This window comes from Lepisosteus oculatus, chromosome 4 (assembly GCF_040954835.1).
Source record: "Lepisosteus oculatus isolate fLepOcu1 chromosome 4, fLepOcu1.hap2, whole genome shotgun sequence".
Taxonomy (NCBI): Eukaryota; Metazoa; Chordata; class Actinopteri; order Semionotiformes; family Lepisosteidae; genus Lepisosteus; species Lepisosteus oculatus.
The window spans coordinates 14,613,729-14,626,599 of NC_090699.1; the positions used below are offsets into that span (position 1 = coordinate 14,613,729).

Below are 12,871 nucleotides of genomic sequence, written 5' to 3' on the forward strand. Positions count from 1 at the left end.
CAAAGCAAGAAACTAAGGCCCATCCTGTCTCCGGTGGCCTGCGCTCTGTCCTTCACTCCATCGCTCTTATTTTCGCTGCCTCCTGCTTCTCACTGAAGGCCGTCCAGCCTGCTCCTTGCCCCCCCCGGCAGGCATGATATTCCTGCCAACGCCAAGCGTGGAGAAATTCGACTGCGCTGCGCCAGGAAGGAGGGAAGTGATGAAGCCAGTTCAGAGACGGGGTAAAGGCCAGGGGGAAATTTGGCCAGGACGCTGGGGTAACACCCCTACTGTTTTCAAGAAATATCCTGGGATTTTTTAATGACCACAGAAAGTAAGGAGCTCCATTTTACATCTCATCTGAAGGACTTTTCCATTGCATACTGTTCCTCAAAAGAGCACTTGGAGACCCTGGGCTGTACAGGAAAGCCAGCTGTGACCTGGAGCGGGCCGTCACACATGCGAAAAGGGACTACAGAGACAGGCTTGAATCACAATGTGGGGGCATTAACACAGCGTGCCTCTGGAATGTCCTGAGGGCTATCGCTAATTATAAAGGACAAATGGGTGTTAAAACAACAGCTGCTGACCAACTAAACAACTTCTATGCGAGGTTTGAAGCTCACAACACGGCCCCTTCACACAAAACGCTCAGTGAGCCTGGGGAGTTTGTGCTGCAGCTGTCTGAACAGGAGGTACGGAGAGCTTTCGGAAAGGTGAAGCCACGCAAGGCTGCCGGCCCTGATGGCCTCCCCTCCTGCGTTTTAAGGGCACGCGGAGCACAGCTGGCCCCCGTCTTCACTGTAATATCTAACATGTCACTATCCCTGTCTACTGTCCCACTGTGTTTCAAGAGAACTACTATCGTGCCACAGCTTAAAGCAACCAAGGTGTCATGTCTGAATGCCTGCCTCACCTCAGTAGTCACGACGTGCCTGAAGAAACTGGTGATGGGACACATCAACAGTATTGTCCCGGACTCCCTGGACCCCCTGCAGTTTGCTTGTAGGAATAACAGGTCAGTGGACGATGCTGTCTCACTGGCCCTTCACACCAGTCTTGACCACCTGGACAAGAGGAGCACCTGTGCCAGAATGTTATTTATTGACGTAGAGCTCAGCCTTCAACACAATTGTGCCAGGTAGGCTGGTGATCAAACAAAAGAGATTATAGTGGACTTCAGGAAGCACGGAGGACGTCACACACCCATCCTCATTCACAGGGCTCCTGTTGAAACTGTCAGCACCCTCAGGTTCCACGGCCTCCAGATCTCGTGAGAGGCTGAGCTGGCCAGAGAACACTGCTGCCATCCTCACTAAAGCCCACCAGCGCCTTCACTTCCTGGGACAGTTAAGGAAGTGGGGGATGAGCACGACAACACTCACCAATTGTTACCGTAATCCGGTTGAGAGTGTCCTGCCCAGTGGTGTTACGGTGTGGTATGGTGGAGCCACAGTACAGGACAGAACAGCCATACAGAGGGTTGTGAGGTCTGCCCAGAAAATCACTGGGACCGAGCTACCCTCCATCGACCAGATAGATCTCGACCGCTGACACATCCGGGCGCGATTTATACTTCGGGACCCAATTCACCCGGGCCACGATCTGTTTTCACCCCTGGGTTCTGGTAGGAGGTATCACAGTATCAGAACACTGACAAATAGATTCAGAAACAGTTTCTTCCCCCAAGCAGCCCGCATCTTAAACAGCTCATATTAGCACCTGCACTTTAAGGTACTGCACTGTTTGCACTGTCCTGTCTTGGCTGTATTATAATGTCTATTGGCTACATTTATTGTCCATGTCTGTTTGTCATTTGAGCCTATTTTTTTTTTCTCTACTGTTACTGGCTACAGCTCAACGAGTAAGCATTCCAATACACAATGTATATGGCAAATAAAGAAATCTTATGTCTCTATTATTTAAGTGCCAAGATTCATCATCACAGCCAGGAAGATCTATACATTTTTTGTAGCGGGGCTACATTGACATGGTATTAAACAGTCGACACAGGTAAGTTCATTTGAGACGATTAATATTTGTCATGAACAAAGGTGATGAAGATGGTGACGATGTCAGCGAGTGAGGCCCCAGGACTTGATCCCTACAGTGTCATGCAGTCCGGGTGGCATTAGTCACTACGAGTGATCTGCGGCGACTAGACACGCCTTCTTGTGCTGCCTCATCTTTATCCCTGTCCAGCTCTAAGAAGCCTAGTACAGATCACACAGGCCTTTCTGCTCTCTGTGGTAGTGGAATAAGAGACTGCAGCCTGAAAGCAAAGGCTGGATCAGGACCAGATGCCATTCGAGAGCACTCTTCTAAGCAGGACAGGCACTGTTTTTTCTTCCACACAGTCCTCCCACCCTCATGAATGTTGAAAAGACAGTATATTGAGACAGCAGACATTTACTCGAGATTTTCCCTGAGCAGTATAGCATAGCATTGTTACACAAGAGCAGGTTATCAAAGAGTGGGGCTTCCCATCAGACCCTCCCGCCCCTTCTGGAAAGGAAGACCAGGGGGCGTCCTCGAACGCGTTGACTCGCTCTTAGCTGATCCGCTTGACTGGGGCAGGGGCCCGGAAGTGCCCCGTCACCTTTAACTCAGACCAAAGCAATCGCTCTCAAACCACAAAACCAGATTTCTTAGAACGTCGACAGAGGAGATGGGATAAAAAGAAAACACACAGAAACGGGAGAGGAGTGAAGGCAGGAGGAGAGAGGAGTGAGAAGCGCAAGAGAACAACTCCGTCCACAAACCGGGAAACCCGAGCCCATTCAGGTAATCCGAGCACAAAAAAGACTGGACTCCAGGCCTCCAGTTTTTTTTTTTTTACAAAAAAGTGTTACTTGTTTCCTGTCTGCAGTATCCAGTCTTTTAGCTAAAAGACAAACCTCTGTTTTTAGCGGTGCGTCGTGTTGGATAGGCAGTCGATCCATTTTCTTGAGGATGTTTCAGAGGACCTCTTCCCTCCTGCCCCTTTACTGCCACCTGTCCCCGTCGCCAGCTGTAGTGCAGTTTGCTCCGGTCCTCACAGATGTGTACATAATAACAGTGAGCACTGTGGTGTAGTTGTAACCTATTGTACATGTGCTTTCTGAGGTTTGCACCCTACTTATGACTCCATTGCCATGCTGTGCTGGAGAAACGAAGAAAACGGGCTGATTGAGAGCGTTCCCCGAAGACAGGGGCTGCGTTAAGCGTGAACTTTTATTGCATGGGAAGCTAGCGCTTGTATCCAGTACTCGACAGTTCTCCTGCCTAGTTGAAAAAGAAGATGCAGCTCGTCTATTAGAAGGAATAGAATAATCCTGCGCTATAAAACGACAGCAATTATTACTATAAGGAGGTTGGCCTGTTCACTACACACAACCGAGGCCGGGAGCTTCTCCGTGTTTACTGCCCAGCATGCAGCGTACATCAGAGTGCGGAACACCCGCACGCGTCGATAAATTACAGCTGGAGCCAGAGACCACAGCGATGCGAAGTCCAGAACGAACGTACCGAGAGCAGCACCCGCCCAGCTGCGCAGACACCTCCGACACCCACCCCCCCCCCCAACACTCATCGCAACAGCAGACGCACACCACGGCTCATTTTTAAACAACGCCTTTTTTTATTATTCTTTTTTTCTCCCCTAATTACAGATGCTCATTTTTTTTGAGGGTTAAAAATCAAAAAACAAAACAAAAAAAAACAAAACAAAAAATTAAAAATTGCAAAACAGGTCTTTTTCACTGGTTGTTTTTTTTTTGTCCTCGACACCCCAGTACCTCTCCGGCGCTCCCTCCCTCCCTCCCTCCCCGCCCCACACGTAACGCTGCCCCTCCCCAGTTTAAATACTGATCTCAGCCTGCCCACCCACTCCTCAGAGCCCAGTGTTTCCAATGGGGGCTGACGAGCGGTGCAGCGGCCCTGTGGTGACCCCTCTCTCCGCGCCTGCCTGTCTCTCTCTCCTATTAAAACAGCAGCTGCTATCTGGCTTGCTCTCTCTATATAAACACATGTGTGCGTGCGCGGCGCTCGGGGGCGGGGCTCAGCGCTTGTTGTTATAGTACAGCCCCCCCGGCGCGGCCCGGTGGTCACCCTGCCCCCCTCCCCCACCTCCCCACACGGAGAGGATGGGGTGAGTGTGGAGGGCGGGAGCGGAGAGAGAGAGAGACGCTGCCGACACTGTAGGAGGCGCCGCAGCCACGGGGGGAGGAGGGGTGGTCAGCCTCCACTGGTCCTGAAACCTGCAACGACAAGAAGTGGTCTAATATACAAGGGAGAGGGGGGGAGAGAGAGAACACACAGAAACAGGGAGGGCCCCACACAGCAGAGGAGGAGGAGGACAGCAGAGAGAGGGAGAGAGAGCAGATGAAGGCAGCGGGCCTGGCCTCTGCCCCGGAGCCCCAGGGTGAACCATCCGCAGACAGGCCAAGACAGAGGGACACTACGGGCCCGAGGGGCTACGAGGCACTGCCTGTCCTGTCTACCGCCCCAGAGCAGCGCCCGCTCGGGACTCGGGGCAGGAATGAGACACACGGGGGAGGGAGATGACAGCAGCGACACAGAGGCGATGGCAACCAGTCGTCCACACACACAGAGAGAGAGGGTAATATAAAAGACTCCCAGCCAGCAGCCTCAGGAAAACCACAAAACAAAACAGCTCTTCGCTACACAGATCCACAGAAACATTAAAAATAAAGAGATTCCTTTTTTTTTTGTCACGGGTGTTAACGGCGGCTGTGCCCGAGTCACAGCCAGAGAGCGAGGCCAGGCTTCAGACTGTCATCTTCCCAAATCCTCTCACAACAGCTCCCCCAGCAATACCTTACCAGCGCCGCCACGTAACTCCGCACACTCTCACGCACACACCCCGACAGCGCGGGGGCACAATCGCACACGCGGGAGGCGCCCCCGGGCCTGTCTGTCTGTCCAGGGGGTACGCAGGAAGATTTTTTTTTCTTTTGTCTTTTTTTTTCTTTTTTCTTCTGTTTTTCTTCCTCCGTGTTTTTGTGTTTTTTTATTTTTTCTTTCTCTCTTTTTTTGGGGGGCGGGGTGGGTGTTGGTTTGTGGGGTTCTAGGTGGCGGGGGGTGGGTGGGTGGAGGGGGGTCAGGGGTAATTAGTAAGGGGAATACCAGGATGTCGTTCTCCCTCGGCCCCTAGAAAAGAGAGAGAGAAACAGAGGGTGAGTTTTGGCTGTAACACTGAAATCAATTGAGGAGGGGGTGTCCAATACCCAGCAGAGGCCAGGTGCGCGAGAATTTGGCAAGGAGGGAATTTCGAGGGGGCTGGGGACGTGTGCAACAGGGTACAGATTCAATGCTTAGGCCATCTTAAAATACACATCATTCACATTTCTGACAAATTGAGGCGTTTAAATTGGAGCGACGCAGGTTTAAACTGGGACGCCAATCACGTGGACCGTTTCTTTTACTTGTTACAACCTAAACTCACTCGTTCGCCTTCCTTATCAGATACCCAGCACTGGGGCCGGGCGCGTGAGAAGAAGAACTTTTTCAAACAAGTAGAAAGATCTGAAAGTGACATTCGAGGAGGGCAGAGGTTTTGAGAGCTGGAGATCGCTCAAGGCTCCTGGATCGGAGATGCTGGACTAGTCAAGTGGTCCAGGGTGATGTGGGGTGTCACAGGGGTGTAGTGTGAGAGTGCAGGTACTCTCTCTCTCTCTTTCTCTCTCTCTCTCAGGGAGCGCTCTTCCCAGGGCTGCTGTTGGGAGAGAACCCACCCCATCCCCACCCGCACTGGGACCAACCTGCAAACAAGAGCCGACTCCAACCCCCCACTCCCACCCCACTCACGCTCTCTCACCCGGACAGACCAGCACAGACACACAGGCACAAGCCTGCAGCCACACGTCACCTCACACTGGAGCACAACCTCAGCAGCTGTCCTAGCCGAGCCCAGCTGGGGACACAGTGGATGGCATCGCGAGCAGCACCTGGGTGAGGTGCGTGTGTGTGTGTGTGTGTGCGAGAATGTGCACGGGGAGGGCGCGTGCTTGTGAGAGAGCACAAGAGGATGCAGCCTGTGGATTCAGCTCTCTGACGGTCACTCCCAGGGAATCACCCGCAGCTCGGAACACAACAGGAATCCCGTTATTGTCTGTTTCCAGGAGAGTCTCTCACATCACTCTCCCTCTCCTTCGGCACCCCGTCTCTCACACTCGCGCCAGACTCACGGCATGGTAGGAGACACACGTGTCCCGGGACACACGGACACGCGCGTGTAACAGGCTGGCTTTGTGGCGTCAGAGCTAGCCGCTCTGTAACTGCGGGTGGAACCTCAAAGTGACTAACACTCCAGGGTCTGGAGAGGGCGGAGAGGAAAACAGCCCAGCCCAGGGACAGTGGCTCTCTGGCTGGCTGTGGTGAACCCTCTCCTATGGTTCACCACAGGGGGGGGGAGGAAGTGCGAGTGCGGACAGGCTTCCCCGTCCTGTCCACCTCCCAGTCTCTCGGTCACGGGGTGCAGGTCAGAGGTCAGGGGCCACCGGCAGCGCTGGCCCAGAGAGGCTTCTCCCCAGCGCTACATCACCAAGAGAGACCCGGGACCACAAACCCCACCCTACGCCCCCAGGGGCCGACTCGGCCTAGTGACATGACCCAGCCTCGAACCCACGACACAGCCTGGGTCACAGGTCTCCACCTGCGCTCGGGCCGAGTCTCGTGCGACTCCCCTGCACTGTGGAAGTTAATCCAGCCTGGGGCTCCTCCCACACTCGAACTGCCCACAGGGCGCCTCTCGCCCTGCTGCACGCCCCTCGGGACTGGGCTCCGGACAGCTCGCGCGAGACTTTCCAAAACCGTGCGTGCAGAAGGGCCGTCGTGGCCGCCCGCCCGGGGTCTCCGAGCGCACCCGGCGCCGGAAGCGTACCTGAAGGCCCGGCCTCGTCCTCTGGGGGGGGTGTATCCACTGTAGTATCGGGAGCGGGACGTCGAGAAGTTCCCTCGCGAGCGGAAGCGGGCTCTGGGGAAGCCGCGGTCTGTGGTGCTGATCCCTGGCCGGTTCGTGCGCTTGGCTCCCACCTGCACAGCAACACGCGCACAGTGAGACAGTCGCCATGGCAACACGCGCTCGCCACAGGACAACCGCCGCCATGGCGACGGGCGAGACACTTTGAGACCTCGCACAGTCACATCCCATCTCAAGACTCACTTTTAAAGCACAGCTCTTCATTCTGGTAAACTTGCCGTTTTCATCTTTACTCAGGACTGTTTTACTGTATAGCGCCTTGAGATGATGTAACACAGAGAGCTCTACATAAAACATGTCACTGCTCCCTCATGACGGTGCTGCTATCCCTGGTCCTGGAGGGGCCCAGTAAGTCAGAGACTTCCAGCAACACAGGGCAAAATCGTCCTGACAATTCAAGCAAGCCTCTCGGCTTCATCACCATCATCACAGACCTGGAAAACAGACTTTAGCCCCAGTAAAGAGGACCTCAGGCCTCTGGACCTGCTTGTACACTGATCTGCAGCAGCACATGAGACACCAGTCCTCACAAGCCCCTCAGTGACCCCTGCCACCCAGCGCACACGGACAGACGGCACCCACGCACCTTTATCTGCCTCCCTCTGAACAGAGACTCGTCCAGGGCCATGGCCGTCCGCACGGACTCCTTGTCTGCAAACTCGATGTAGGCAAACCTGCGCGGGACACCAGTCATTAACGCACAGCGCTTACCAGCGGCACCCCCGCGGGGCGCCGGGGCTTACTTCTGCCACGGCCTGCGAGCACCCAGAAGCCCAGCCCGGGAACCCGCTCCGGAAGCCCGTCTGAGCGCGCTGGAGTCACAGCTCTTCACAGCTAGTCGGGGCCACAGCCGGGCCCCGTGACCGCCGCCCAAGAAAGAGCCCCACGCTCACTCGCGGCAGAACCAGAGCGGGGCGCCGAGACCGTCAGCGGCCGCTCGGGGCTCAAAAGTGCGTCGGCTGGGTCCCGGGGCGCCTGTATCCCCCCCACCAAGGGACCCGCGCGCTGCAGTAACACTCAGACAGCTCTGCTTACCCTTTGGGGTGTCCGGTGAACTTGTCGCACAGGATGGTGACTCTGTTGACGGAGCCACAGCCGTGGAAATGGGCCTCCAGCTCCTCCGCCGTGGCGCCGTAGTCCACCTGCGAGACAGAAGGGCACGGCTGAGGCGAAGGCGGGTTTCTGAGCCCCGGCCTCGCGGGACCTTACAGCCATTCCTGTACCGGACACGTCTGCGCCTCAGTCGTTTACAGGGGAGCTGGGAAAGAGGCTGAACGACATCTGTGACCGCTAACTAGGATTTAATGGGAAATTCATTTTCCACTTCACTTCTGAACAGTCCAGCTGGGACACACCGATGGACTCAAAACAGGCCTACACTCTTCTCCAGCTCGTCACACCTGGACAACATCCTGGGATCAATCAACTACTACCAGCCGTGTGAGCCCTATGTTGAGCACCGAGCAGGTGCTCCGTGTCGAGCAGCGAGCCCTGTGTCGAGCCCCGAGCAGGTGCTCCGAGACACGGAGCACCGAGCAGGTGCTCCGAGACACGGAGCACCGAGCAGCGAGCCCTGTGTCGCGCTCCGAGCAGCGAGCCCTGTGTCGCGCTCCGAGCAGCGAGCCCTGTGTCGCGCTCCGAGCAGCGAGCCCTGTGTCGCGCTCCGAGCAGCGAGCCCTGTGTCGCGCTCCGAGCAGCGAGCCCTGTGTCGCGCTCCGAGCAGCGAGCCCTGTGTCGCGCTCCGAGCAGCGAGCCCTGTGTCGCGCTCCGAGCAGCGAGCCCTGTGTCGCGCTCCGAGCAGCGAGCCCTGTGTCGCGCTCCGAGCAGAGGGCCCTGTGTCGCGCTCCGAGCAGGTGCTCCGTGTCAGGAGGCATTACTGTAATAGATTCCCGAAGCCCAGAGGAGAGCGCAAGACTCACGTTTCCCACGTAGATCGACCGGCCGTCAGCCTCCATCTTCTCCTCGATGGACATGATGACGGGACCCGCTGGGGACAGAGGGGTAGCAGACGTCAGCGCCAACACAATCCCACACCCTTGCCTGAGGAAACGGCCTGCATTTCCCCTGTGGGTCAAAGAGCCACGGCAGCGCTCTCCTGACGCCGACACCAGCGCGTCACTGACGCAGTAACAATGCCATCAGGCTGTGGGGACTGTGGGACAAGGGGCTGACTGTGAGGCCCTGAGCATGCATGCACACAGAGAACCTAGGGGACTCGTCTTCACTTGGACAGAGCCCTCCCTGACTGAACACAAATATAAGTCCCATGCCGGGAACGTACAGACACACAGAAACCGATATTGCCCCCAGCTGCAAGGACACCAAATACAACAATGACGAATCCTGTCTGGGCTCAATAGCCTTTTACCCGAGCAGCTCTGAGCTATCCCAGCACCCCCAGCGCAGGCGGTACTGCTCAGGCACAGCTCCATCCTTCCTGGGACCACAACCCATTTCCTCACCGCGCTGCGCCCCTCGCTGGCTCAGGAACTGCGGGCTTGACTTGAACCCCAACCTCACACAGAGCAAGTGGGGCGCACTGGAGCACCCCCATCCCTCATCTCACCTGGCGGGGGGCTGAGGTTCATCTGTTTCTCCACCTCGTTCTGCAGCTCCTTCAGCTTCTCGGCTTCCTCCTCCATCTCTCGGACCCGCGCTTTGATCGCCTCCAGCTCCTGAAACACAGGGACGCGCGGAGGTCAGCCCCGTGCCCCCCCGACGGGCCCCCGCCGCAATGCTCTTCAGGGCCCGGAGCTGCAAGCAGGTCAGACGCCAAGGGCCAGGGCAAACGCACCCGCACGCCTCCTGCCGGAGCGCAGGGGTCACTTAACGACCTCCTCCGGCACCGACAGGCGGGGGCAGCCTCCCCGGACCCTCCCCACTCATCCAGCTGCGCCCCGAGAGAAGCCATGGAAGTGGCTTCAACAACACGGCCGAGCAGCCTGTTAGACTCTCCCGCCACCCTCTGTGTAAAGAGGAGCCTCCTGTCCTGACTGGAGGAGCTCACCCAGCTGTGTCCGGAGAGAAGCCAGTGTATCGGCTTCAACAACAGGGCTGGACAGCTTGTTCCCCACCCCCACCACCCTCTGTGTAAAGAAGAGCCTCCTGTCCTGACTGAGTGTCTCACCCAGCTGTATCGGCTAAAACACCACGTCCGCTTGTTCCACACCCCCACCACCCTTCGCGCCAGAACCGCCTCCCCAGTGCCAGCTTATGGGACGGGCTTTCGCAGCTGGAGCTGGTCTCACTGGGGAAGGGATCTCTCCCCTGCAGCCTGTCAGCTCAGCCCCGGGCGGCCTGAACCGGCACCACTCCCCTCGCCCTTCCTGAGTCTCTGGCACCCAGGGGACACGGGGCGACCCCCACCAGCTGCACTGCGCTGCAGCCGCCTCTGCGACACGGCACGCTTCTGTCGCATCCCTCCCGGAGACGGGTCACCCCAGCCCGGGTCGGCCCGAGCCGCGATCACACGCCCACCCGCTCTCCACTCACCTGCCTCCGCGCTGCGGTACCCACGCGTCCGCTCGCAATCACAGGCAGCAGCCCGAGCTTACATAAGCACGGGGTTTGGGAAAAATAAACCCCAACAACCCGGGACGATGGCCACCCCCCAGCCCGCCTGCACCCCAGAGAGACCCCCGGTCCCCCCCTAGCCCAGCCCCCGTGGAGCAAGCTGCACCCCTGCGACCGCTCGGACCCGGACACCCCGACCCCTCTCCGCTGCGCATCGCTCTCCTCCCCGAACCGACCCCGCAACAGCACGACCGAGCCGCCCCCTGGGCCGGTCTCGTCGACCTCACGGCTCCGGGCTGGGCGGCGGGAGAAGATTACCGTGTGCGCCCCTCTGCAGCGAGACACTGCGGCTGCGGCGGCTGCTAATGGCGGCCTGTCCTCTCCCTCACCGCCTTCCAGACCCCTCGCATCCTGCGACGGAGCCTCGCTATAGCGCAGGGAAACTGGCGCCACTGCGGCGCCAAGATGGACACCGACGCCACGCTGCGGAGGGCCGCCGCCAGAGCCAACATGGCGGCCGGGGCGAGCCCAGTTTCACACGCGCGCGCCGCAGCCCCCCACTTCGCGAATCGGGACACGCAGAGCGACGACGACCCCCCTCAAAAAAAAAAAAGAAAAAAGATGCCCCCGCTCACGGGGCATCCTACACCGCCGGACCGGCTCGCACCGCGAGGCAGGAATACCAGCGGTCCACCCCTCTAGCTCTGTTGCGGCTGGGATAGAGGGGGGGGGGGGTCCCCCAAAATACAAAGCGTCACCCTTCACCCCTCCATCCAGCGCCCCGGGGCCGGCGGCAGGAGGGGGGGCCTGGATCTGCTCGCCCCTGGCACCCCCCGCCGACCCGCGGCTGCGCAGCTGGACCGGACCGGCTGGACCCGACGCCGAGGCCGGGGGGCCGCCGGTCCCGCTCGAGCGGTCGCGGGAGAAGTGGGGGGTCCCGACCCGGGTCAGGAGCCCCGCACACGCGCGGCGCCCACGGCCGAGGCCGCCCGCCCTCACGCGCTCACACACACACACACACGCCGGACCCCGCGACCTCACCGGGTCCTCAATGGCGGCTTCGCCCTCCTCCAGACCCGGCTCTTCGTCCCCCGCGGCCGAATCCTCCAGCTCCGGGTGCCCGGGGTCCGAGTCCAGCAGCGACTCCTCCGTCAGGCCGTTGCCGTACTCCGCCATGCCGCCGCCCGTGTGTGCCGCCGACCAGGCCCGGCCGCGCCGCGCGAATCGAGAGGGGGAGCGAGGCGACAGAAAAAGGGGGCTCTTTCGAGGACCCCCCCCGAGCTGATTCGGGCTGGCCTTGTGGCGACTCCGCTGGGCTCCCTCGGCGCCGCTGCCCCGGAACACTTCGATCCTTAGACTGGAAAATAAATAAATGTTTTTATTTTCAATTCTCCACTCGAGCGCCGCGTCTCCTCCAAACCGAAATGGAACCGTGGGGCGGGGCTTCACCTCACTGCGGTCGCCAACTCCACACCCGATTAGTCGCCGCGTCCGCCTCGGCACCGCCCTCCAGGCCTGTCCGGCTCTCTGATTGGCTTTCAGTCAGGTCATTTTCTAAAATCACGGCTAGGATGGCTTTCCTACCTCTTTCCTGATTGGATAGGGGAAACGTCCTTCATCTTAAGCCCAGCCTCTGCTACGAGCGTGATTGGCCGAAATATGCGTCGTTTATGACAGAGAGTCTCCGTCTAGTCGCTCTATTTTTGAACCGGTCTGCCCATGTCTGATTTTACACACATCTACCGGCATCAGAAAGCTGCTTATTCCTGAGTAAGGTTCGACCCGGGGACAGCCCGAACGGCTAGCGCTCAAGGACAGGGATGAGCTCAACAGGGCGCCAGTTCTAAGTAGCAAACCCCTCTACAGACACTGTTTAGAGACACCGGTGACCTTAACCTGTATGTCGTTGGGGAAACGGAAATACACAGCAGGGACACAGGGAACATGCAGACTCCACACAGAAGGAGCTAGTTAGGAATCGAACCCAGGACCCAAGAGCTGTTTTACTGGCGTGGTTACTGGAGGGTCATTCATTTTATTTTATTAGACCTCTGTGGTCCCCGGCTCACCCCTGTCACCCAGCTATTCTCCTCAGGCACGACACTGACCTGGAGGAGCAGCTGCAGAGCCCCCACTTCAGGTCCTGGAATGACGGCGCACACTGCTGAGGCTTGCCGCCCACACAGGATCACAAGTGCAGCACAGGGTGGGGAGGACTCCCCGTCACAGGAGCCCTGCAGCTGCGTGTAATAATAATAATAATAATAATAATAATAATAATAAAAATTGCTTCCACTTATATAGCGCTTTTCTGGACACTCCACTCAAAGCGCTTTACAGGTAATGGGGATCCCCTCCACCACCACCAGTGTGCAGCCCCACCCGGATGATGCGACG

At 58.1% G+C, this 12,871-nt stretch overlaps 1 protein-coding gene across 3 annotated transcripts; it reads right to left on the minus strand.

Moving 5' to 3' along the window:
* Window positions 1-3,575: 3,575 nt before the first annotated feature.
* pabpn1 (poly(A) binding protein, nuclear 1) lies at window positions 3,576-11,931 on the minus strand. Of its 3 annotated transcripts, none has more exons than XM_006642978.3 (7): window positions 11,516-11,931; window positions 9,528-9,636; window positions 8,881-8,948; window positions 7,997-8,103; window positions 7,548-7,635; window positions 6,863-7,014; window positions 3,576-4,217 (listed from the first exon to the last, which is right to left on the minus strand). In XM_006642978.3, exons 1-7 carry the CDS (start codon window positions 11,648-11,650, stop codon window positions 4,019-4,021), a joined length of 858 nt encoding a protein of 285 aa, XP_006643041.1. In that variant the 5' UTR covers window positions 11,651-11,931; the 3' UTR covers window positions 3,576-4,018. The 3 variants fall into 3 exon arrangements, with proteins under 3 accessions (XP_006643041.1, XP_069044247.1, XP_069044246.1); XM_069188146.1 differs by lacking the exon at window positions 11,516-11,931 and adding an exon at window positions 10,793-10,908; XM_069188145.1 differs by lacking the exon at window positions 3,576-4,217 and adding an exon at window positions 4,854-5,130.
* Window positions 11,932-12,871: the final 940 nt, after the last annotated feature.

Excerpts from the sequence above, each read along its gene's own strand:
- pabpn1 (XM_006642978.3), bottom strand. The coding sequence starts at position 11,650 with ATGGCGGAGTACGGCAACGGCCTGACGGAGGAGTCGCTGCTGGACTCG. Across the intron at positions 9,637-11,515 it reads AAGCCGCCATTGAGGACCCG|GAGCTGGAGGCGATCAAAGC; the intron begins GTGAGGTCGCGG and ends CCTGTGTTTCAG. Across the intron at positions 7,636-7,996 it reads TTCACCGGACACCCCAAAGG|GTTTGCCTACATCGAGTTTG; the intron begins GTAAGCAGAGCT and ends TGTCCCGCGCAG.